At 42.0% G+C, this 26,800-nt stretch overlaps 1 protein-coding gene and 1 long non-coding RNA gene across 2 annotated transcripts; both read right to left on the bottom strand.

Annotated features, from left to right (window-relative positions):
- Window positions 1-1,948: 1,948 nt before the first annotated feature.
- On the bottom strand, window positions 1,949-5,078 carry LOC110016484. Its single transcript, XR_002874828.1, has 3 exons — window positions 4,287-5,078; window positions 4,155-4,219; window positions 1,949-4,070 (listed from the first exon to the last, which is right to left on the bottom strand). It is a non-coding gene; the product is annotated as an uncharacterized LOC110016484 (long non-coding RNA).
- Window positions 5,079-6,584: 1,506 nt separating this feature from the next.
- Window positions 6,585-26,800, bottom strand: rhoq (ras homolog family member Q). Its single transcript, XM_023963241.1, has 5 exons — window positions 26,374-26,800; window positions 26,074-26,132; window positions 14,457-14,621; window positions 11,706-11,801; window positions 6,585-9,011 (listed from the first exon to the last, which is right to left on the bottom strand). Exons 1-5 carry the CDS (start codon window positions 26,513-26,515, stop codon window positions 8,850-8,852), a joined length of 624 nt encoding a protein of 207 aa, XP_023819009.1. The 5' UTR covers window positions 26,516-26,800; the 3' UTR covers window positions 6,585-8,849.

Here is a 26,800-nt window from a genome sequence, read left to right as displayed (position 1 = left end):
TGACATGAGACACACAAGTGCATCATCCATCCATCCCACTAAATCCCTGTCAACGTCTCATAGTTGCTGGAGCCTATCCCAGCTAATGTTAGGCAAAGGCAGGTAATATCCTGAATAGGTTTGTAAAAAGTCTGTAAAAGTCTGGGGGAAAAAACACAAACTCACGCCTAAGGAGTATTTGCAAACACTAATTACCCATGAACATGTTTTTTGGTCTGTAGGAGGAATAAAACCCACGCATGTATGAGGAGAACATTTAAACGCCACAAAGAAAGAAGTAAAATGAGGGCTCTAAGCACTACACCGCCTTGCAACCCACAAGTTCATCAATACACAAACGATCACAAGTCAAATGTACTGAGGAGTCCCACTGTGCTCCAGGTGAAAGACCAGCTATTGTGTATATTGATTTCAACAATGTCGATTATTTCAGGAATTTAAAGAAAAAATACTTACGTTATTAATCAGATGCATACATTTTTCTCCATCCGCACAAAGTTTTTAAACTTTTGGGGAATTTTTACTCTATAGTTCTGACAATTATTCTGGTTTTCTTATCGTTTTATTTATAAACTTATTATTTAAAGCTTCACATACAGAGTGAAAACAATAAACCCCAGTCCAAATAGCCAACACACTCTAGCCCTTGTGCTATCCTAGGCACTTTACCATTGGGATTTGGGTCATCTAGACCCACCAGACAGTGCGCTGAACCTTTTTTCTTCAATGATTTGTGATCTTCACTGGTGTCCATGGATTACATGAAATCTTTCCACCTTTATCCACCTTTGTCATGGTAGGGAGAACACGTCAATGTAAGGGTGGAGTCATCTAAGATAGCACAAGGGCTAGATATTACATTGTTAATAATCTAGTGATCAAGACACTGTCGCCATCTTGTGGCTGCAGAGTGGAAATGATAGTCTGGGGTCAAAAGTGACCCATGGACTTCAGTGACTGTTGTGGTCCCAAAATTCCTTGAGAGAAGGGTGTCTTCCAACTTCCATTGGCAAAAATACTCCATAAATTCCTCCTTATAAAAAAAGAAGTACAAGAGTTTAGTTACAAGAATTTAGGGTTTTAAAAAAACAACCTTCTCCTCCCTTGTTTTATCTCCAAAAACTAAGAGCTACACCTGAGGCTGCAGGTGCAAAAAAATAAATAATAAAACAATTGTTTTTATAATACAATACATCTTAATTTTTTATAAATGGGTAATTATTTCGAATTAGACTGACTCTGTCTCCAGCACTGCCACTAAGTTATTCAAGAAAAATGGCATTGACTGCATTTTGCAGCAGGAGAGAGAACATCTTATTCCTTCAGGAAAATCTGTGGATGATATGAAGGATTTTGTTGAAAACCTTTGATCATCTTTGGGAATTTGCACAAGGATAACTCACTAAAGTGAATAAATATTTTCTTTCTTTCGGGTATATAAAGTTGACACTTACCTGGCTCTCTGTAAATTACTCCTTTGCTGCTGCATTTGCATTTACATCAACTTTTTAAAGACCCACTCCAATAAAAATGTTTTTTTTGGTGTTTTAAACATGCTGATATAAAAGAAAGGTTTCTTAAAATCATATTTTTGAGTATTTCTTTATTCAGATCATTGTGAATCAGGAACGGTTGGAAAAAGCTTGTATTTGTGATGTAAAGCTTCTAAAGTAAGCCACAAGCTCGGTGCTCTGCTCGATTCCGATGCAGACAAACAGATCCATGTGAGTCTTTTTGGTTTTCCTCGTCTGAGCTGGAATCTGGATCTAAACTGTATGTCTGGATAGCTCAGAGACTGAAGGGCTGTAAGCATGTAAACAGACGGATGACGGGAAAGGGGGGGGCTTACTCCGGCCGAATGGTCCCACCCACAACTCAAAGGCAAATTTCTAATGATCTCCTGCCGCTCTGCAGAAACTATGTTCAAGAAAATTACATGGGTTTTTGATTTCGACTAAAAACAACATAATCATGATTAAAGCTGCGAGAAGGCGCAGGCGCTACCGACCTTCGCCGCCCCACCTCTACCAGAGGCAGAATTACCGTACCGTTAGGCAAATGTGGGCGATTACCAGGGGCCCCTAACTCTCTAGGGCCCCCGAGCTGAACACTTACTAAAATTGTCTAAAATACATTTTATTACCATCATTATTTAATGCTGTCATGAAAAAAAAACATCCCATATCACTGAAATGGCATAAAGTTGATCATGTAAAAGTGTTTGGTCCTCCCCCATCCTTCTGCAGCAATGGTATGTTCCAGTCAACAGCAAGTCCAGACTTCCAAGTGAGCGAGCAGAGCATCACGCCACTCTGGGCAGTTTCATTCTGACTTTACAGGCAAAAATTGCTTTAGGTTGATGGACATAATTTGGGCGGGTTTGGGATCGGTTCTGGAGTTTTTAGCTCCGCGTTGAACTATGTTTTAAATATGTGTAAATGTTTGCTCAACAGGGCAGAAATGTTTCCAACTGCGAAAACAGTCTGGTCCTTGCAGTCAGTGACTGCTGCTGTGGGAGAAAATAAATTGAAGGAAGTTTGGAGTGGGACTTTAATAATGTTATGATGTCATGCAGAGTAATAGATGGACAAATGCCTGCAGAGAACAAACCTGTTTCGGTGACACCTGAAACCAGTGCTAACCAGCCCTCATCCCATACCAGATGACCAAAGATATCTGTGAACTTTTTCAGTTCTTTAAATCTCGTCTGAAAAAAGTGATCTGAGGTAAATACCATGCAGTGAGGAGCAGGAACCGCTCAGACCTTCGTGAATTCTGCAGAACAAAGGTTTCTAAATCATTTGTTTGAGAAATGTTCTGCAACTCAGAGATCATGAACAAGAACCTCGTAGAAGCACTTCAACAGAATCTCACTTTTCCATTAAATAGGACGCACATTTTCCATTGAAGTCAGGAGGACAAATGTAGGACAGAGACCAATTTAACAGCCAGCTGATAAAAATGATTGGAGCAGAGTGACCCGTGTGCAAATTGAACATTTCTCAGAACAGTGGGTTTAGTTTACTGGAGCCGTTTTTACTGTCAGGAAACCACAACGTTAGGTGTTTCATGGATTAATTGAGGGAAGGTCGTTCTTCTGTGAGGGTTTGTATTTGAGAAGTATGGTGTGAGAAGATGGGAGAGTTCCTACTAACTAAAGGAACAACACATCATCTCTGGAAATACCCTGGATGTCTTTGAATGAATTTTGTGATGTAGTATAGGAGTTGTCAAAAGATTTTCCAGTAAAATTGCAACTTAATTCATTTTATAGCTTGTCTGTTATAATTTTAACACCTAACTCAGGTTAGTTAGAATTTTCAATCTAATCTAATCTAATTTAATCACATTTGCTGCTTCAAGAGGCGTTTTGATTAAAGAAGAACTCTCAGTATACGTGAATGTTTGTACTACATCCAGTTTTGTTCCTTGTTCAGTTTTTTTGTTGCTTAGGCCAAACGGCTTAGTCACTTGCTGTCTGGGGGTCAGTCTGTACGGGTGTTGCAGGTTTTTAGGTTGTCTGGGCCCTTGGAGGGTCACAGAGGGGAGCGGCTGCATCTTAAAAGGGGTGCAGGTGTGTCTTGCAGTTCCCTTGAGGCTCGTATGGCCGCTTGAAGGGATATCCTCAAAATTGTAACATGCCATTGTCGTGCATGTGCCAAAGTGTATCGTGATGTATTTGAGAGGATAATGTAAATTGCATGCACTTATGATGTACAGATGCTACTGTTGTGTGGTGTCCAAATGCAAAGGTACTCGCATACCCCCTGCTCACCCCGCTCAGGCAGCATTTTTTATGCTTTCACTACTGAGCCAGTAATTGTACCTCACCGACAACCACAGTGTGGCGTAAGGTCACCATACGACAGCATACGTTATAAGTGCATGTGACTTACATTATTTTTTACAAATGTTTTCACAATATGTGGCGCAGTGTTAGTGCAAGAAGGTCCCTGGTTCCAGTCCCAGCTGGGGGATCTGAAACGGAGCCTTTGGGGACCTTTCTGTGTGGAGTTTGCATGTTCTCCCCGCATGCGTGGGTGTTCTTCGGGGACTCCAGCCTTCTCCCCCTGTCCAAAAACATGCTTCATAAGTTATTTAGTTACTCTAAATTGTCCGTAGCTGAATTGGGTGTGTGATTTGAGGCTGGCGACCTGTCCAGAGTGTCCCCTCCCTTCGCTTACGAGTGGCCAGGATAGGCTCCAGCAGCCCCATGACTCTGAAAGGGACAAAATGAGTTGAGAAAATGAATGAATGAATGAATGACTGTTTCACAATGCATTTACCACGCACGTGACGATGGTACATTCCATTTCATGACATCCCACAGGTGGCCACATGAGCTTTGAGGGAACTGCAACAAAAACCCTGAAACATCAACATGAGACGAGAGAAATAACAATAATTAGTGAATCTACATAAGAGCAGCATAATGGCTAAAGACTCTGTCCTCCTAGCTTGTTGACTGAGAACAGTGTTCTGATTGGAAATTATGGGAAAATTAGGTCTTTGAGAGGAGAGTAAATTTAAAGCTATATGATAAGAAAAGAATCTTGAAAATGAATCCTGCTTTCTTTAAACAGCCAATTAGGAGAAGCCAAAATCTCTCAAATAGAAACTATTGCATCAATTTTCATCAAAACAGAGGCTTTTTAGATATGATGTGGAACAGCCCAATAATGCAGAAGACAGTAGTCAATTCCTTTTTTTAGTTTTTCAGCCACAGCGAATAATCCACCTCCATAAATCCTCATCGCTCGCACCAACCACCCTCCCTCATGTCCTACTTCACTACCTCCATGAACCTCCTCTTTGGTTTTTCTCTAGACCTCTTTCCTATCCTTTACCATCATCATCACTGTTCGTCCCCTCAACATCTCCAAACCACCCCAGTCTTCCACCATCATTCCTCTGATGGGTTCATTTCTGATCCTATCCATCCTCATCACTCCCAAAGAGAACCTCAACATCTTCCTCTCTGCTACATCGAGCCCTGCCTCCTGTCTGTATCAATCTGTAAACCAACAACATGGCTGCTCTCACCGCAGTCATTGCACCTTTTCTTTCACTCTCCATGTCACTCTTTCATGACACATCATTCATTTTCATCATATTTCATCATTTATTTATTTATAAAGCACCTTCCACCACTAGCCAAGGATACCCAAAGTGCTGTACACATGGATGACAAAACAAACAAGAACTAAAAGCTTAAAACCAAATTAAACATCTTAGAGACATAAATAGAATAAAATTAAATGCATAAAACCAATTTAAAAAATATTAAAACCAGGGCTATGCTAAAAACACTAAGGTGGAGGAACAATACTTTTTTTTAAAGAGCGTGATCTCTCGAATTGCCGGTGGCAACGGATTCCATAGTTTAGGAGCCAACACAGCAAACGCACTGTCCCCCTGAAACTAACGCTTTGTTTTGGGAACCATTAACGCAAGCTGGTCGGTAGAACATGTGGACTTTAGGGGGGAGGGGGAGATCCTAAGCAGACTGGAGAGGTAAGAAGGTGCTGTACTTGCCAGGGACTTAAAAGTAATGACCAGAAATTTAATAAAAAACAACTATTGCACTGGCAGCCAGTTCAAAGAGGCCAAGATTGGTGTTATATGGTAAAACATCAAACCAAATCAAACTTTATTAGCACTTTTCCTATAAAAGATAACACAAAGTGCTTTACATTAAAACAAAAAAAAAGACATAAATACAAACACGAAAATTAAAATAGATACCCCCTTCCCAGACCTACATACAACCCTCCACCCCTTTCACACCTCCCGCCCCTAGTTGATGGGGATAGACAATGTGAAATAGTCTGAGCATGAAAACAAAACGTTAGTTGTTGGAAAAGCTGGTATTTGGGACACATTACACCTGAGACCTTCCTGTTCCAACATGCCTGCACACGCATCTTAACCTGTTTCCTAAACTCTGTTGTTCTGGGCGGTTGACAAGAATAACTAAAAGTTATCCACCTTCTTTACCCTTTGCTCCCAGCAACTTCACCGTTCCACCTGATATCTCATTCACACCCTGATGCTCTGTCTTGCTGCAGCTGACTTTCATTCATTTCCTTTGTAGAGCAAGCCTCCACCTTCTAGATGTTCCTCCACCTGCTCCCTGCTCTCACGATAAATCGTAATGTTCTTTTCTGTTGCACGTACAGAACATGCCACCCGCTCTCATACATGTACTGAAAAACTCCAATGACAAAAATAGAGCCTAGAGAGAAGTGCTCGAAAAAGAAGATAGATTGCATCAACAGAAATGTAGGATCTCATCTTTCTTATGTTGTAGAGGGCAGATCCACAATGAGGAAGAAACTTTATGTGAATCTAGTGAAGCCGGTTATTAATGATGACCCACAAACTGCAAGTTTTGCGTAATTGATCAATGAAGATCCCACATGTGAAGCTCTACAGCAAGGAAGAAATTATAATTGAACCTTTCGCCTTAAAACTTGAAGTTTTTTTTCATTGAATCAAATCTGAAATCACGTTGAAGTATTTTCTAAAACCCTAGTGTGCCATAAAAACTAAAATGTTAAAACAACAAAATAAATCCTCTTAAGTCAGCTTATTAACACGGTCAACACATTTATTGAGTAGAGCATTAGTAAGAGAATGCACTGGTAGCTGTGGCACTTAAGTCCAGCATCCTGAGAGTGGACCTTTACACAAAATAGCAAGCAAATTGTCTGAGGACATGGCTGTTCAGCCTGCAGGCGTCTTAAAGGACACAAACACAACACAGGCTGAGATAAAGAGGAGGAGCACCTTTGACATTAAAGCTTAAAATCATCATACCTAACAAATTATTAGGAGTTGGCACCTTTGATGGATATATATAGATATTTTTAAAGTTTATAAAAGAGCAAGAAAGGAAATGCATAAAGGAAGAGCAGATGATGTCACTGATTTGTGGCTTGCAAAACAATTCAGTCACAGTCTCAAGATTTTATCTTCAATGAAAACTTGGGGGTTTCAGACATGTAATTTTAAACATTTATTATTTTTTTAAAATCTTTTTTGAGGAACATTATTGTGTTGAATAGACTTTTCTATAATAGAATAACCATAATAAAAGAAAATGTGTTTAGATTTTAGTTTAATAAACTGAGTTGCACCATCTGTATCCCCTTAGCAGAAAGTAGTCAATGTAAGCGTACTACAAGTAGTCTATAGTAAGGCAGTATACTTGAAGTTTACTTTTAATATACTATCTTGCAAACTTAAACATTTCCAAAATAGTCTGAAGAAGTATTCAGTCACAATACTTCCTACACTAAACTCATGTGTTCTATAGTAAACTTGCTTTACTTGTTTTAAAGTATACTTAATTAAAAAAATACTTCACGTGTACTACTTTTTGTAAGGGATCCTGTGGAGTCTCTGTTGAAAGTCTTTCTAACTAATGATTCACAGAATCAGGTTGCAGTACAATGAAGCTAAAACAAAACAAGTGGATAAAAATGTTAGCAGCTGTATGCCAATTTTAGTTAAAAAGTTTAGTAAAAATGTTTACACAACATAATCCACGTCGAGTATATTCCATTTGTACTTGGTATGTATTTTACAGGTTTTGTACTCAGTAGATAAATGTAGGTCATTTATAGGGGAATCCAAACCTAGCATTAGCCTCTGACAAACCTCATTCAGTACTGTAGCTAAAGGCCACCAATTGGTGTAAATATTTCATTATAACCAATGTTTTACTTATAAACTAAAGTCTCTGTTGAATTCTAATATAGTAGTGTGTAGATATTAACTGAATAAAAAAGAAAATTGGGCTTTTTAGCATCTGAAGCAAGCAGATGCTACTACTGTGCTATGTTTGCGCTATGCTAGTTGTGCCTGTTCAGGGAGTGTGCATCGTCTGTGCTTTAAACTAATGAAGACACGCGGGTGGAAAGCATGGGAATGTGCAATATTGTGCTGGGAAAATGAACAGCTGTGCTCCTTGTTGTGCAGTTTACAGTATTGGGTCGTTTATCCACCTGGTTTTAATCAAAGTGTTTGGTTCTTTGGATTTTACATTACAGTTTCCCTTTTGTAAAACGAGATCCCTTTTCCCCTCTTGAACCTTTTGTTAAACGTGACATAAGAATAACCTGCTATTGGAAGATTTAAAGAAAAAAAAAAACCCAGCAATTTTGCAGGTAATATGCTCAGTTCATTCACTGGATAATCTCTGTTTTAGGTACAGAATCATAACTCAGAATATTTTAAATATTAAAAAATGGATAATAAACCTTTTTTTCCCCTGTGAAAACATTGGCTCCATTTTAACTAACTGTATATTTGGCATGCTGTATAAAATAACATTTGTTAAAAGAAAATGTTTGTAATAATACATTTCTCGGTCCACAATCTGTCATTTAAATGGCATATAGCTGTTACTTTCTCACAAATTCTCATCATTTGTTAGCTTGTTCTTTCAGAAAGGCTACTTTCAGAAAACAAAAACTTCATAATACAGCATTTCTCTGAAACCTGAAACACTGTATTGTTTTCTTTTTTTCTATGACAGCATACAGCAACATTGTACAGAAAAAAATGACTATAAATGGTTTTAAAATAAGATACATTTGAGGCAGAAGTCTTAAAAAAGAAGAGAATGACTGGGCGCTGTGCTCCTTTGGTAGAAAACTGAATCATCAGTCTGTGCTGGACAGCAGGAGAGCATCGTGCCCCTTGAGAGCTCCACTGTCAAAGAAGCTCGTCTTTATCCTTTTCAGGTGTTTATTTGTCTCAAATGCTCCATGACCTTTTCCTCCTGCAACTCTTGCCTCCTGTTTGTTGGCAGATTGGTTGGTAAACGATCTGGAGTTTTCGGATCACGTGATCAGACAGCAGTTGATGCAGCGCGGGGCCAGTCTTCTCTTCAAAGATCCCCTCTTTCTCTTTGGAGTCAGGATGGCAATGATGGCCTCGTCAAACACCGTCTTTAGGCCCTTTTGAGTTAGTGCCGAACACTCCACATAGCAACAAGCACCGATCTAATAAGAAAAGAAGCACTTTATTTCAGACATTCAAACACTGCAAAACAAACGGATTCATCTCTGGTGGAAGCTGCGTTTCATGCACACTTGGTATTCTTGAACATTCGTTTAGCCCATGGTGTTCACACTGGACAAGCAGGGAGGGGCTTCTTCTTTTACTGGTTACCAGTGCAAGTCCACCACCTGCAGTTGGAAGGTGTCAAATTTCAAAGTGGGAAGTTTCTTGCTCCAGGTTTTTTCTTTCCCAGCTCTATTCCGATATATGAAAGATTTGGTGTCAAAAACCACAATTAATATTTTTTCCTTCATGATCAGTTTTCAAACAGTTAGCACTACCATAAATCAAAAGGTCGCTACGAAATCGGAGTCACTGGTTGGTTCAACCTGGTTGGACTTGCAATGTGTGTTCAACAGACGTGCGTTTCGTACGCAGAGCCTGGTTGTAAAAACATGTGTGGCTTCACGTTAACATGAGAGTTTTGAACTTGTATGCCCTAAACATACAAAGTCAAATTGGGGTCATAAAGATTTGAAACCCAAATAAAACAACTTCAAAATTTAAGCTAAAAATATCGGTTTTAAGCTAAAAAAAATAATAAATTGTGAAAATTTCTGCTATTCTAATACAGACTTAATCATTTTCAGCTTCAAATTTTCTGTTTTGAGTTCCAAAACTCAAATATTCTGTTTCAAATCTTTTTTCCATTTTCAACTCTTTTTTTCTTTCCTGTTTCAAATCAGAAAGTTTCAGGTTTAGGGGCGTGGCTTAAATGAGGAACCAATCAGAATGATGAGGTTGGAAGTTTCCGGCTCTGTGCATTTACTGGTAGCGGAGGCTTTGATAATTACATTAAAACACTAACTATTCAAGTGGTTGTTGTGAACAAAGTGCACACAAAAGACACATATTCATCCTTTACAAGTAATTCAAATTTAATTTTCAATAGTAACTGCTAAAATCTTTGAATAAGCCGCCTCAAATATCAAACATTTGAAGGTAACATTTCCTACCGGCTTTTGAATGTAGCATAACGTGGGAACAGCACGCTGTACTGCCCAGAAAAGATAAATTAAATAATTATTTGGAAAAATATATACAAAAAGATCAGCTCATAGTTGATTTCCTGACAATTCTGCCTCTGTTACGAATGTCTGAGCTGTTTAAACAGCGGAAAACTCAGTCATCACACGAATTTGTGTTTTTCTTAACAGAAATCTTTCCCCGACTGGATTACGGTGCTTAAAAATAGAAGAACGTCGCCTAAATGCAACACTGTATACAAGGGATGTGTATTTGCAAGAGTCTGGCGATACGATACGTGTCCCGATATTGTACCATAATACATTATCTGTCTTTTAGTTTTTTAAATATGACTTGGAAAAAATTCTAAATTGTAAAATTCAGTTTATTTAATGATCATAAGGTTAAACGCTGCAACTGTGTCTTAAAAATAAGTTACTTTTACCCAAGCAAATTCATAGTGCTTTAATTTTGGTAACTTAAAATGGATAAAGGGAACTGTCAGCATTGTCTGATTTCCACAACAAAATATTTTTTAGTAAAAGAAGAAAAAAATTAAATGAATGTGCCTTAACCAATAAGGTTCTAAAAGTATGATTGAGGAAATAAAGTGCTGTTTATTTTCAACATTGCTTTATGTAGATTCTCCAGCACTTTTAAACGGTTCGGGATCCTGAATGGTTCTTCAATTATAAAGGGGAAAAAAACAAACACCAATCCTTTCTAGAAACAATGTGGCTAAGATGCTCACGGTCTGCACTGCAGCTCCGCTTTCTCAAAAGTGGAGGTAAACACGGATTTCACCGTTCATCGCCACGACGTTGGCCTTTTTTCAGAGCGTTGTTACGCATCACTCTGATCCATCAGGTCTCTAGAATCTATTGCTGTGAGGTTCTGCAGAACTTTGGCTCGCTTTGCTGATATCATTTTGCCTGATGATTCGTGCCACATAGCAACAAAACAAGTTTATTTTCACTATGATCTTGCAGCTGTTTTGTGCAGTGCTGCTGAAAGAGGCTCCGTGTGCTCTACTGCCAACTAGTGGTCGGAGGTTTAAGTGGAAAACAAGAGTCAGACGCTCAAAAATAATTACATAAATATCATCCTGACAGCATCAGTACAAATATAGCCAAATGAAGTATCGCGATATATCGCCGATGATTTTTTCAACAACCCCTAGTAGAGAGCGTCCTTTGCAAAACCGTTATAAGCACGATTGGCGTTCGGCGGACAAATGAACGACTGCCCGTCTCTGACTGGAAGAAATTCCATGGCACCAAGTCTTTCACAGAGCAGTGGAAGAAAAAGCTTAACACCAAGATTTCAGCTTAAACTTTTCAATAGTGTTTTATTTGGGTTTGAAATATTTCTGGCCCTGATTTGACTCCTTAGAAACCCGCGTTTACAGGGACTTTCATTGGAAGTGGCTGCTTGAACAGGCCCTGCCGAGGGTGGTGTGAATGTAGCTTAAGTCTTCAACCATTTACACAGAGAAAGTAATTCCAATGGATTCTGTCAAGGACAGAAGCCACTTGGGAGTGTTACACAACACTTTATGTCAGAAATGTGTTGTGATTCTCCACGTCAGAATCGACGGATTCACGTTGATCAACTAAATGGTCAAGGAGTTAACAAGGAGTCTCCGGTGTTAAAGGGTTCAGCATACGGACCTCCTTTGCCAGTTTCTGTCCTTGCTCCGAGGTGATAGGCTTCTCCTTCATGTCATTCAGCTTGGAGATGGTTTTGGGATCATCGCGAAGATCGATCTGAAAAAAGAGGAGAGTTGTTTGCTTCAAATCCTATCGTTGAATGTCAAACACATGACTCCTCAAGCGCTTTTCGAAGGATTTGCTGCATCAAACTGCACAGCTGGGAGTGAGTCTGCATTTTGAAACAAAGTAATGTTGACCCACACTTCCTGCTGTCGTGCAAAACAGTTTCACAACAAACTGCAACGCCCCTAAAACTTATTCAACCAATCCGAGTGAGCATGACTCCATTTTACTGGTCGTAATGACCAGCTCCAATGAATGCATGGCCCTGCTGCCTCCTGTCTGCAGCTTTATCTTCAAATGTGAATCACACTCATCGCTTGTTGTTTCCCTTTCGGCTTTTCCCATCAGGGGTCTCCACAGCGAACGAGTCGCATGGTAAACTTGGCAATGTTTTACGCTGGATGCCCTTCCTGGCGCAACCCTCTCAAAGCAACCGGGCTTGGGACCGGCACAGAAGTAGAGAAGGGAATGAATCACACTCATCGCTAACGCGGTAAAAGCCTTTCTGAGTCTAGCGGCACAACAGCACGGGAGTTTTGTCGAGGCCCGATAAAAGGGAAGAAAACGTTAGCTGACCCAAGACAAATGAGACACCCACTCTGTCCTCCTCCAGTGCTTTGGCTGTGCTGGCATTTGGTTGCCAGGAAACGCAAGAAACCACCAGTCTGAGAACTGCCTAATAAGAGCATGTGGTTAGAGCAGATGGTTTTAAGGCAGAATTAAAAAAAAAAAAGCTTACTAATGGCTCACTAATGACTAATGACATTTATGTCAACTATAAAAGTTTAAATGTCACAAGTCCATGTGAGCACATGCTGTTTAATTTCTCTGTAAAAAAAAAAAAAAGTCATTACATTTGGGAATTACTTAGTTAACCTGGTTAGAATGCACTAATAATAAGGTATAAATGTGGATTTTTGTAGTTCGGAAAGTTTACTAAGAAGCTAAGAAGGTGAAACTTTTTGCTTAAGAAGCGGCAGCAAAACAAAATATGAGAGGAGGGAATAAAGGCTGAGCTGGTTGGTTGGCTGGTGACTAAAACGGAGTTTGAGCGGTCAGATTTGGTCAAGCAGAGGAGAGGGGAACTCCATGTTTGTGCATGATGGTTACAGCTGCTGCAGGATGAGTCAGAGAGGAGCAACAGACAAACAATAGCCCTAAATGAAAGGATGAAAGGAGTATGGATTCAAATTAATATTTAAAATTATAAACCTAATTTGTCAATTGTGTTTAATGGCTGAAAATTCATAAATAAAGGAATAAACGAGCAACAACTAATCAAAGCAATCAAACAAAGAAAAACATTCAAAATATGTCAACAGAAACTCCGGACGACTTTAGTTTTGTAGGCCATAGCTTCTGCAGAGCGACAGTAGTTCATCAGAAATTCACCTTTGAGCTGTGGAAGGGCCTGTTGGCGTTGAGCAACACCCGCCCCCCTTCCCGTTACCGAGAGCTTCCTGTGTACTTGGTCTCCTGCTATTTTACAGCCTCTCACATACTCTAATCCAACACTATCGCTGCAACAAAATTGGCGAGCAATATTCGAGCTATCCAGCCGTACAAAAATAGTCAGAAATGTCATTTTAATCTTAATTGTTTTATACGTGTCCATTATCATCAGAAAAATGTCACACAAACACATTTAGAAACAAATTTGAGCAAAGCGAGTCTTTAAAATGGCCTATTCCATGCTATTCTTAAGCCTTTTATGGTAAACTACATCAAGATATATCTATCTATCTATCTATCTATATATATATATGTATATATATATATATATACATACATACATACATGTGATAATATATTACCTTTGGCACACAAAAGAATGAAGTTTTAATCAAATATCTGTTATTTTCCTGAGCTTTTTTCCAACCAGGAAGTAAAACGCCTCTTTCTCTGAGGCTCCGCCTTGCGCTCCTTGTGGGTCCGCCCATTTCACGACATCATCCTAGAGCCGGCCTCAGCAGCGTGTCAGCGTCCCACACAGCAAAACAAACAACATCCAAACTTAATTATCCGAAAGATGGATGAGCATACTGAACGTATAAAAGGAAAGAGTTTAGCCGATCATCGCTAGCTCTGTGCAGAATGGGGGCGTGTCTGTTAGCCTGGGGGGGGCGGTGCTGGCAGGACAGACTCTTCCTGGAAGGGGCGGTTCTTTATTTGTCTACATCAGCTCGTGTGAATCTGACTCGTATTCCTGGGTTGGGAGGGGCCGGTGCTCAGAGTGCAGGTTTTTAGAGAAATACTCAGAAATGCGTGTCCTGCAGTTATGCAAATGCAAAAAAACAAAACGGAGTGACAGCTTAGTTTGAGTCTAAACGTGAAGTCAGTCAGTGGGAAAACCCTTTTCTAATACAATACTTTAACACGCTTAACCAGGTTAGGGAAAAATAAGGTCCCTTTGTAGCAAAAAAATACATTTCTCAATGATAAGCATGGAAACCAAAAGAAAAAAAGGGAAAACTGTTTTTTACATTCATTTGGAAGCAAACTGCAAAAGTGCACTTAAGTAAAAAGTTCTCTCCCAAACTAGCAAAAGCTTCAATATTTATTTATCTTCCAAAAACTGATGAGGACAATTGAGAATTTACGGTAAAATGGATGTAAAATTTTTTTCCACGGGTGTTAAGAACTAACCTGAGTACCGATGAGCAGGTAAGGGACGCTGGGGGCATATTCCTGCAGCTCCGGCACCCACTCCTCACGCACGTTCTGGAAACTGGCCGGGTTGACCACGGAGAAGCAGATGAGGAAGACATCGGTCATCGGGTAAGACAGCGGCCTCAGCCGGTCGTAGTCCTCCTAAAAGAAACAAAGATGGTGAATCTCTGGAGTCAGAGGGCAGACCTGCTTCATTTCTGTTCCCTACCGACTAAAAGATGATTTCCTTTATCACAGCTCTGATATTGGGCAGAGACAACAAAAGATGATGGGTTTTGTCCCCCATTTTGGATTAATGGTTTCACCTTCTTAAAGGCTTAAAGGTGCAGCTGCAGAACATGACAACCACACACCGTTATGTCCGACTATTTTAGGGGTGAAAGCAAAAAAAACAAAACCACATTCACTAAAAAAACAGCAACCCTTTGCTTGTGATCCATCTCACATTTTCTTCCGGCTGGCATTCAGAAAGCAGCAGGGAGAAACGCAGAGTCGATGCCTCTCAGGTAATTAGAGATGACTCAGCCTCACACAAACATGAGACAAACTCAATCAGACAAGCAAACACTCGCACAGCAGCGGATTCATGTTAGGGAGTTTGTTTTTTCAAATATAACTTTTTTCTGTCTTCATCCTTCTCCATCCAGACGATTCCAAAGGTTTCACAGATCGTCTTCACAGCACAGCCTTGTGTACTGATGGAGAGTTTGGCATAGACACCATTTTCTAAACTTCCTGGTGTGATATAATTGGTCTGGATTCAGCCAATTAAAACGCTCTGGTTCAAAAACGAAGCATTCTGAAAAAAGAAATCTCTATATTAACCCTTTTGGAGCATTTTCTTTTAATTATTTTACAGTTTGCTCTAATACTTTACCATTAAAACTGTTTTTTTTGTGTGGCAATAATCCCAGCTTCTATATTTTACTAATAGTTTTCATTATATTACATAGGCCTGCACAATAAATCGCTAATATATCGTTATCTGGAGATCAAGCTGTGCAATATGCATATCATAAAACCGGTAACCTTAAATGAGCTAAAACAATCTTATGGCAGCTTGAAGTATTTAACGAATCAAATTAATCCATCTATGCATTTGACCACAAGGATGGAGCCCTTTGATGTTAGATGCTCGCCTCCTGTGTAGACGAGGGTCATTTGGAGGTAATTTAAGTTATGTTATCTTATTTAATTTAAACTGTTGTATGATATCGTCATCGCAATATAGATCACTCATATCAGGAAATGAGTCTTCCTGATGACGTGCAGCCCTAATAGTAAAAAATAATTCAAAAATCAACCAGAAACTCCCAAAAACTCAATTCGGGTTGTAGATTTCGTCTTTTTTTTTACTACAAAAGCCACAAAAAATGATATCAAACAGGTTTAATATTTTACAACAATGATCAAACATCCAGAGAGAAAATAAAAGTGAACGAATCCACAAAGTAAATACGAGGTAAAAAACAACAACACAGAAATGTCTAAATAAAAAGGGTTCCACTCAAAGGGTTTATTCCAAGCAGAATCACAAATGTGTCACAACTCTTGTTATGTTTGTATGAAACCAAAAAATTCAAAGCTAAAAAGTGTTGATGTTAGATTTTGAATGAAAACTATACTAAGGGCCGGTTCAGCTGATGTGATTGGCTAATGCACAGGTGAGTTCAGAGACTTCTGAGGGATAAGAAATGATCCGATATTTGGTTTCACATTTTCAGAATAGGACTAAATCTACAGAAACGCGTGAACCTCCTTGGATAGCCCAAACATTAACTACTGAGGAGGTTAAAGGTATTTTCCAAAAGAAGTTTTGTCTCCGCTTTCACTTCTTCAAGTCAGTGGTCTTTTTTGGGTTGTTTTTTTTTGCTGCCTCGACAAAACCTCCAACAAAGAGGCTGAACTGTAAGAAAGAAGGAGTGCGTCTGGTAAATCTGTTCCATCACACAATGTATGGAGGGGAGTCCAGCTGCTGCTTTAATTATGGTCTTCTTCAGGCTGTCAGCCTAAAAAATTAAAATAAAAAATACTCTACATCTAAGGTTAAAGAGGTAGTTTGGGGTAAAGAGAGATTTGAGGATAGACTTCTATTCAACCTTGTTAAAGTGGTTCATGTGTTCCTCAGGAGCCGGGTTTTGGTTTCACAGGTCTGGTTCAGTTTTAATTTTGTTTTTTTCCTTGCAGTTTAATCTGTTACTCACTCAGTACACTTCCTTCTGCTATCACATTTTTTTTTAGCTATGTTGGTAAATTTCGACATATTTTTGGTTTGCATCCAGTGTAAATTTGCTGAGAAATTTTTGCAGAATTTGTTGCATCACCATAGCAACAGATACTTTATGTGTGGAAGAGAAGCTCATTGCCATTAAAAAACAAAAAAACCCAAAAGCCTCACTCATCTGAAGAGAAGAGGGGGAGGTTTTGGTGGATTTCTTTGGGACTACATCTCTAGCCAAGAGATGAACACGTTTGAAGCTTTGATGGAGAAACATGTACAACTGCCCAAACCAAACAACCTGTTTTTAACCACAACGGGGGCTAGAAAGGAACAGCACCAAAAGGAAAAGTGCAGGGATTATGGAGCCTCTTTATAGCTATTGGTGTCATCTAGATTATGTAAACCTGCAGGAGAAGATTGATCATTGTTTGGGCAACAGGGGATTTGACCCTCTAAAGCCCACTAATTTAAACAGTTGACAGAAAACTTCCATTTATAGAATGAAGGAAAAATGCATCTGGTCTGGTCTGCATCTGCCCCAGATGCAGGTCGAACACCTGTTTTAAAAACATTTTGGCATTAACTCAAAAAACAGATTTTATAACATTGCACAAGAAAAGTGGGCCAAAGTTGATACAGTATTACACCTATTTGTGACAAAAAGGACTGCATTTGTTTAATTGTTGCCCCATACCATCACATTCTCACCGCAGGGTTTAATTGTTGCCCCATACCATCACACTCTCACCGCAGGGTTTAATTGTTGCCCCATACCATCACACTCTCACCACCGGGTTTAATTGTTGCCCCATACTATCACACTCTCACCGCCAGGTTTAACTGTTGCCCCATACCATCACACTCTCACCGCCAGGTTTAATTGTTGCCCCATACCATCACATTCTCACCGCAGGGTTTAATTGTTGCCCCATACCATCACACTCTCACCGCAGGGTTTAATTGTTGCCCCATACCATCACACTCTCACCGCAGGGTTTAATTGTTGCCCCATACCATCACACTCTCACCGCAGGGTTTAATTGTTGCCCCATACCATCACACTCTCACCGCAGGGTTTAATTGTTGCCCCATACCATCACACTCTCACCGCAGGGTTTAATTGTTGCCCCATACCATCACACTCTCACCGCAGGGTTTAATTGTTGCCCCATACCATCACACTCTCACCACCGGGTTTAATTGTTGCCCCATACTATCACACTCTCACCGCCAGGTTTAATTGTTGCCCCATACTATCACACTCTCACCGCCAGGTTTAACTGTTGCCCCATACCATCACACTCTCACCGCCGGATTTAACTGTTGCTCTGATGTTCTTTTTCCAAAGCGCCTTTAGTTTTCCTCCAGATGTCACTAAACACACATTTGACAGAAAACTGCTTTTAAGTCTTTTGAATCTTCCGAATTCTGGGGAACAATCCAGATGTTTTTGTCAAATGTGAGGCTTGTATTTGTGTTAACTTTTGTTCAACAAAACAGGACTTGAGGAGACTGGAAAAGAGTGACCTGGTGGGAGGGCTTCAACTTCTCTTGTGTTTTTTTTAATGGACTGGGTCAAAATGTGAACCGTTTTAAAGAACGGATCATGCTGCTGTGCATCAACAGTCTGAGCAGATAACTCGTCTTCTCTGTCTGTGATTGTGTCCTTTCTCCTGAGCTCTGCAGTTTAATGTAAGCAGAGAGACTCGTGTCCGCCCTGCTTCTTTAGTTCAACTTTGACTTTTTACCAAAAACAGCAAACGCACAATCTGGTTGAAGGGACATTTATGTTTCGGAGTTTAACTCTTCATCCAGATGTGTTTACGGTCCCGCTGCTGTTAAAGAGTTTAGTATGACAGATTCTTGTTCCACAAAGTTGTCTTTGTTCGTGAGATTCCACAGTTCATGAGTACCTTGCCAATAAAGCTGGAGTTTACTGTAAATACAATCGGAGGAAGAAGAGAAAACATAAATAAGAGCAGATCAGAAGCTAAAATATAATCCTTCATTTCTCTGTACACATCTGTACGTTTCCGCCGAGGCGTTTGACTCCATCTCTGTACTGTTGACTCAGTGACATATGAGACCTATGATATCAGTGAGTCATTCCCTCCCCCCCGACCCCCTTCCCTCACTGCCTCCCACACTCATTACCTCTTTACTCTCCTTTCACCCCTTTGGGACACGCCTCTGCAGACAAAGCCAGAACGTGGCACCAGTTTTCAGTTCAGGAGAACAAATCTGAACTTTGAGAATAAAAAAAGCAACGCCTCACTCCGTCTTTTTCATCTTTTGCTCTTGATGGAGCTTTAATTTAACCCCTAAGATCTCTGCAGTTCACAACAGTGAAGGAGCAGGTGCTGCTCTCTTGCATGCAGCAATGCAGCAATGTGTGCAGCAGAGGGAATGATGGGAAAGCCGGGAACCCGGACTCTGTGATGCGTCTGTTCCGGACAAACCTGAGAGACTCACCGAATGACGCATTTTCAGATTATGATGCCTCAGAAATGTATTTATTGGGTTTAACACAAAAAAAACCCCAGGCAGTTCTGCTCTTAACCAGATCAGTTTAGACTTCTGAACCCTTCAAGCTCAGTCTGGGTTTTGTTGCTTGATAACTGTCGTCAAAGGCAGATGAAGTAAATTCCGGATTTTTAAAGTGCTCTTCATTAGGGATGTTCGGATTCTTTAACTTTGGTAGGTCTAGTGTTTACCGCCACTCGCCTTTTGGCTAAACCTGTTTGAAGTGTGCGTGAATGGAAGAACTGCAGCTGAACTTCCAGTGGGGTGACGGCTGTATCAACGTGGTGAGAAGGTGTCACCGCACTGAAGCTTATGTCATGAACACACGACGCATTCTGGTCATGTCAGACTGATAGACAGAAAGGTTCCTTTTCGTCACTGTGCCACTTTTAGCAGGACTCAAAGGGTTTCATCATTATTCCATTATATGGTCTTCAACAAATGGAGTAGCTAGCTACTGTAAATCCTGCAGACAACTCTGATCTTTTCAGTAAGTGTAAGCAATTTGTTTTATCAGAATAAATGTTTGCAAATCAAAGGATGCTCTCAGAGATGCGCTGACTAGGGATTTGTTGAGGACAACAGATTTTATGTAGGTTAAGTACAATAAAAGATGCTTAAGCCGTAGCTTAATTCAATTGAATTTTATTTATATAGCCCAATAGTCGTCTCAATAGGCTTCATACCGGTAATTGTGTAATAAACATGAATCATAAAGAACATAAAGTCATAGAATTCAAAAGATATTGGCTAAACTAAACAGACTAAACTAAATTGGCATCTCTGCCCTTAGACCCTCCTTCTCGGTAAGGAAAAACTCCAGAAAAATTAACGGATTCTGGAAAAAAAAGAAGAAACCTCAGGGGTGTCCACATGAAGGAGGGATCCTCCCCCAGGACGGACAGGCGACGTACTAGAACTCTTAGAGAAGAATTAGCTTATCTAACTCTACAACCACAGCCATGTACGACTTTTAAAGTGTGATGGATAAGTAAAGCGGTCCAAGCAGCTGCTTAAAGTCACGTGACGCGTCAAGACAGACATCCAGAATCTGGTGGTTTTCCAAAATAAAAACTCCCTTCAGTATCAGAAAATTAACAGAAATAATTAGGGCTGCACAATATGAGGAAAACTTGCGATATGCGATGTTAGTGATCAATATTGCGATAACAATAACTTGCGGTATATGAACAAATAGCAAAACAACCAAAAACATCATTCCCATTTCATTCCAACAGTTTCAAAATTATCCTCCAAATGACCCTCGTTGGCATAGGAGACGAACATCTAAGATAAAAGGGCTCCATCCGATTGGTCAACAACGTGAAAGCCTCCATCTGATTGGTCAAATACATAAATGGATGCATTCGTTATATACTTTGTCTTTTGCGATATGGGTATTGCACAGCTTGATGGGGCGATAACTATAAATTTGCGATAAATTGTGCAGAAATAATCAAAGTTAGTGCATGCACTTTTTTTCTGTCTGCGGACCAGTGGGGACCACTGATGTGGAAAGTACGCTAGGTGGGCCACAAGTATCTGGGCTCTCAGCAACGGAGAGGGGAAGAGGGCAGGATTGCTGTGTGACAACGGTCCCGCCCACATCTCAGAGGGGAATTTCTGATGAACTACTAGAAACTATGTCAGAGAAAACTCCACTGATTTTTAGATTTTGGCTACAAACAGTATAATCATGAATAAAAGACCGCTAGGAATGGTTTTCCATCGGACCAAAACATGATCAAAGAGGTACTTTAGGTGTATTCCTTCATTTTTCACAGTTTCTAAAATGTGTATCCAACAGACCAATGAGGTGGTGGATGGCGATGGCCAGCAGAGTGGAGGCCCGGACACGTTGGGGGTTACTGCCTCTCAGCCAGGAGGCCGTAAGCAGAGGGAGGCTGAACACTCGTCCCCACGTGTGGTCGAATGAGACGCGTCACGTTACAGAGGCAGCACCGACGCGCTAAAGAAAGACATCAAGACTATTTTGCCTCACAGCTGCGGTGGTGAGGCAAACAGATCTACTGGATTTTCAGAATAAAACACCACACACCAAGTCTGCAGCACAGGACTGTCAGTAACACTGCAAACTCAGACATGCTACGCTTCAGGTCGTCAGGAAAGTTGAACTTTTGTTACAACTGGGGAGGGGCGTCAGTAAATCCAAGAAAAAAAGGATTAGAACTTTTATTGGAAAGAGAAATCCAAGATGTAACATTTGACCAATGTTCAGTTTTAACAGGAGCCTATGAAGATTGCAGTGTGGCTCTTGTGCTCATCTGACTGAACATCGAAAAAATGAAATGTGACTCAGCCATCTAACCAGGAAACCACAATCTATGTAAAATAAGATCAAAACTCATAGCAGTGCTCTTATAAACTGTTACACCTGTAAAAAGATTCTCTACTAAGGGCTGAAATCTAATGCTAGAGCCCCACTTCATTGAACGGAAAACAAAATGCAAGAATTTTTTAGATAATGTTGGCCTCCAAGGCCTTCAACAGCTTTGTTAGGAGTTGGTAACCAGTGAAAATGAGTGAAATTAAACTCCATTTATGGGAATGTCACATGACCTGCCATGTGCTGACTCATGAGATGTGATTTCTGTGTGATGCTGAGTGAAAATTCTCAAAACTTTTTGTTGAGTTTTTCTGCTACTACTAGTTAAAGTGGGGTTTCCTGGTGTTTTTTTCACAGGATCTTGTGGCATTTTTCCATTGAACTACTGCCACTCTGCAGAAACAGTGACCTAGAAAATGACAGTTCTTTTAATTTGGGCTAAAAACTGCATAATAATAAATAAAAGACCACTGGGAACAGATCAGAGTGGGTCTTTAATGAGTGACTGATTAGTTTAGAGACAACATGCGTTATGAAAATGCATAACAGCTCAATCTGAGAGGAACTGCATGGCGCTAACTCCAATTATACGTTATAGGAGTCATTTCTGCCTTTTACTGGCATAGGTTTTCTTGAAGGTGTAAAGAAACTAGAGGAGCAGAACAGTATCTTCTTTTCAGGCTCATCCAAAATTGAAAATTAAACTAATTATCATCTCACTGCCAGGCAGACAAAAGCTACGATCACATGCTCTCAGCTTCCAATGAAAAGTCTGCGTTAATGTGCGTCTCCAGCTTCCATGTTCAAAATCTCTCGCATTCGTACGTTGCTACGCTAGTTTTTATGACCGTTTTATGTGCACAATGTGCGGCTATTGAACGTGCATTGAAAGTAACACCAGGTTGAACTTTGACCAATCAGGGACTCAGATTTGGGTAGCGAAGTGTGGGTGGCGTCCCTTTTTAGTTCACGGAGGTTCAAACCATTTGAAAATTGATCATGAAATAGAAATGAATAATTGAAGTTTGTGCCCGGCCGGAATTCTACGACAGAGTCTTCCATATATGGGAATGGAGCTGTGACAGAAATAGCCTGGAGCAAGATTGACCAGATTTGCACCGCTTTGACATTTCACGTCTCTTCCATCTGTAGGTGGCGGACGAGCACTAGGAAACAGTAGAAAGAGAAGAGGAAGCTCCGCCCCCCTGCTTGTCCAGTGTGAAGACCATGGGCTAAACGCATGTTTGACCCTAGTGCTATATTGTGGGGTCAGAATGACCCCATCCTTACACTGACATGTCATTCCTACCATGACAAAGGTGGATAAAGGTGGAAAGATTTCATGTAATCCATGGACACCAGTGAAGATCACAAATCATTGAATAAAAAAGGTTCAGAGCACTGTCTAGTGGGTCTAGATGACCCAACTCCCAACGTTAACAGGCCTCCAAGGCATGATAACGTTGGGAGTAGGGTCATCTGGACCCCACAAGATAACACAAGGGTTAAGAAAGCGTGCTTAGCCTGTCACCCCTCTCAGTTAAGTAACCCCACCCCCAGTTCCCCTTGTTCAACCTTCAGTTAAGTGGTGAAAGTAATTACAGGAGGAGCGGTCGAGTGTGTCAACTTTTGTCGTGCTGAGCTCACGAAGAGCGGCGGAACAGCAAAGCGGGGTTAACGGAGCAGTGGGACACGGGTCACAGAACCGGAGTTCTGTCTCTGAAGGCGTTGCCATGGGTACCGCAGCACTGTAGCATCCACTTCCCTCTTATTGAGCGGCAGCAGCTGGAAGGATGGTGGATGAATAAGTAAAGGCTCTGCGATCGGCGCCGTCGTCATATTCAGGCCAAACAGGTCCATATGGAGCGGTCGGGAGGGCGGGGCCTCGGGGGGGGGGCGTGGCAGACAGCGGCAGGCGGGAAAGCGCCGTCATCAGCGGCGTTCAGATCCGAGCCCTGAAGTCATAGCAAATGCTGGCGTGTCCACACTGTGCTACTCTAGACTTCAGAGGACAGCAAAGGATTATGGGGGATCTCTTCTTGGGAACCCAAGAAGTAAAAGAGGAGCAGGCAGCGGCTTAGAAACATAAAGAAGGGAAAATGAAAGTAGCCGAGCAGAACTTCTCCTCCTCAGATGACTCCCCTCTGTCCTCCCCCAACCCATAACTTTCTCTTCCTCTTTCTGCTTCCGTCGCACTCTCCCCCTTTCTTTGGGGCACCGGGGGTCTTTGATCAGCCCCTCCAGCTATAAACATTACCAGCTGGCCTTGTGCTGCGCATGGCGAGGTCAGCCAAGTCGGGGGCGGAGGAAGGGAAGGGAGGGGGGGGGGTCTTTTTCAGGAGCAGTAACCCGACTCTCGGCGACTGACGGCATCCACAGCAGACATCTGGGAGAACTTCTCCATTTCAGCGCCGCTCCGAATCAGCTAAAAACAAACCCGGGGCTTTTCCACACGCCATGATCGAGCACGCCGCGACACACAATGAGGCCGGCTTCCTCTTTCTACAAGCAGAGATCGAAATAACACGTCTGTTATCTCCAGGAGGAGAAAGAAGCTGCAGGTAGCAGACTGGACGGAAAGAAGGAAGGGTTGGCTTCATATTTATCATTCCTGAATGAAGACGCATTATTTTTGGACAGATTTTCCCTTTCAGACTTACAGATCTGATTCTAAAATGTGATTGGTTCAAGACACAACCCAATGCAAAAACACGTGTTTTGGTGTTTTTAACATGTTCTTGTGGCCTTTTCCTTATGATAGAGAACATAAAGAAAATTAAGCTTAAAAATAAATTTTTTAATAACCGTGTTTTCTGTACTTTAAGTCACCCTTAAAGCCTTCACTTCCTTATAAAACCCGACTGCCTGAAATATGGATTCATTCTCTTGTATAATGTTGGAGTCATTTCTGGAGGTACATGGCTTTTTTTTGGGTACAAGTTGCAAACAAGGTTGTGAGTTACAGGTATCGTGAACACGCTAACGTGGCTGACGTGTAGCGTGTTACACACAAGTTCTAGTTACTGTGAACGCAGTTAATGAAGTCTGACGGACAGACGGACTTATCTCTGACTTTTGTCTTGCTTAATGCGCCTTAACCCTTGTGCTATGTTGTGGGGTCAGAATGACCCCACCCTTACATTGACGTGTTCTCCCTACCATGACAAAAGTGGAAAGATTTCATGTAATCCATGGACACCAGTGAAGATCACAAATCATTGGAGAGAAAAAATGATGCCTTGGAGGCACGTTAAAGTTGGGAGTGGGGTCATCTGGACCCCACAAGACAGGTATCGGCTTGCACTGTCTTGTGGGGTCCAGATGACCCCACTCCCAACGTTAGCGTGCCTCGGCCTGCTCCGCTCTATCCTGACGCATCCGCCGTCAGACAAATGGATCCATGTACGTCTTTGTTTTCCTGGTCTGAGCTGGAATCTGGATCTAAACTGGATAGATCTGATACTACTCGCCTTTTTTGTTTCGCCGGTAATGTTAGGTTGGGGGTGTGAAGGGCTGTGAGCCAGCAGGACCTGCCGCTCTACAGAAACTACACTTTTTAGGACGTACTGTAGTTTCTGTAGAGCGGCAGGAGCTGCCGCTCTACAGAAACTACAGTACGTCCTAAAAAGTGACACGGTTTTTTGATTTTGGCAAAAAACGGCATAATCCGTAGACCTGTGGGAACGCTTTTCCAACAGATCAATAGCTGATCGGAGTGGGAGTTTAGGAAAACCCAGAAAAGCTCCACAACATGTGCAGCTTCTAAAAAAAACCTGAGAAAATAGCTGCTGGCCCTCATCAAACCCATAATCGTGTTTTTTCTAACTTCCTTCCTCTTGGGAGTCTGTTGCAAGGTCTAATTGTCAAGACGTTAAAGTTGTGCAAGTTTTGATGCCTCTAGATGTTGATTTACTGCCATGGCGCCCTGCGAGGCTTTTTTGGAGTCGTCCTTTTAGCACGCAGCTGTCGGTCTGCAGGACAGAGACGCACAACGCTCGTGCACCAGAATCCAAGTGGACAAAAGAGGCAAACATGTTGCAGGAGCATTGAGGAATCCATGCAGGAAGGCTGAATCAGTTATCAATGCGACCAACAACAGCAGCTTTTCTCTGTCCACGCTGAACTGCAGTCTGTCTGTTCTGTGTTTGTGTTTGTGTTTGTGTGCGCAGCCTTTAGTACAGTTTGACCGGCGCTGAATGACACGTTGTGGAGAAAGCGTCCAGGCCGTGAGCTGTAAAGTGTGTGACATCACTCCTGGACATTGGCGCCCTGTTCTCTGCATAATAGAACTATTGAGACGCCTTCAGTGCCACGGCCGGCCGGGCTGCGCCAGACTCTGGCCCTAAAGCCCTGGAAGGAATCCATCACCTGTTGCAGCTTTACAGACCCAATCTGAAGCCTGTTGGCGTCTTGGAGGGGGGGTGGGAAAAGGGTGGTGGTGGTGGTGGTGGGGGGGGGGGGGTGAGTCAGGCTGTTATGATGAAAAGCTGCGGGAATCCTACCTGACCAGCTGTGTCATAGAGTCCCAACAGGTACTGCTTTCCTCCCACGTTGACGCTCACTGTGAGGGTGACAAAGAGAGGATGAGAGGGGAGGAAGGGTGGGGTGACGGGGGGGGGGGGGTCGCCCCCACCCTCAGTGTTGTGCTGAAACAAGTGTTTTTGTTCACGACAACAGTTCCGTTGCAGTTTGAGGTAGAGATGCAGGAACACCCCCCCCCCCCCCATGGGTTCGGCTGAAGGGCGCACCCAGCACCACACCGTCGTGACCCCCCCACCCCCGCGTGGGGTCGCTCCACGTACCTGCATAGTGGTCAAAGACCGTGGGCACGTACTCCTCGGGGAAGGCGTCGTTGGCGTAGCTCATCAGCAGACACGTCTTCCCCACCGCGCCGTCTCCCACCACCACGCACTTCAGCATGACGGTGCCGGTGATCGCAGACATGCTCCCGGCCGCTCTACCATCCTAGTCGGCTCTCCGGCTCCTCCGTCCTCCTGCGGCTGCTGGCGTGGGGCGGGCATCAGCAGCCACGGAGGCGGACTGCGCGGCTCTCCGAGCCCGGCTGGAGCCGCATCTCCCTCTGCGCCCAGATGCGACCTCCGCACTACGACGCGCGGTCTCCTCGACTCCCCCCCCCCTATCCAGCCACGGGGCGTCAGCTGCCTCGTCTGCTCCGCGTGCGTTGCTCCGCGTGCGTTGCTCCGCGTGCGTTGCTCCGCGTGCGTCGCT

Source organism: Oryzias latipes, chromosome 15 (assembly GCF_002234675.1).
Source record: "Oryzias latipes chromosome 15, ASM223467v1".
NCBI classification, from domain to species: Eukaryota; Metazoa; Chordata; class Actinopteri; order Beloniformes; family Adrianichthyidae; genus Oryzias; species Oryzias latipes.
This window is presented reverse-complemented; position numbering and strand designations above follow the sequence as displayed.

Excerpts from the sequence above, each read along its gene's own strand:
- rhoq (XM_023963241.1), bottom strand. The coding sequence starts at position 26,515 with ATGTCTGCGATCACCGGCACCGTCATGCTGAAGTGCGTGGTGGTGGGA. Across the intron at positions 11,802-14,456 it reads ACCTGCTCATCGGTACTCAG|ATCGATCTTCGCGATGATCC; the intron begins GTTAGTTCTTAA and ends CTCTTTTTTCAG. Across the intron at positions 9,012-11,705 it reads GACAGAAACTGGCAAAGGAG|ATCGGTGCTTGTTGCTATGT; the intron begins GTCCGTATGCTG and ends TTTTCTTATTAG.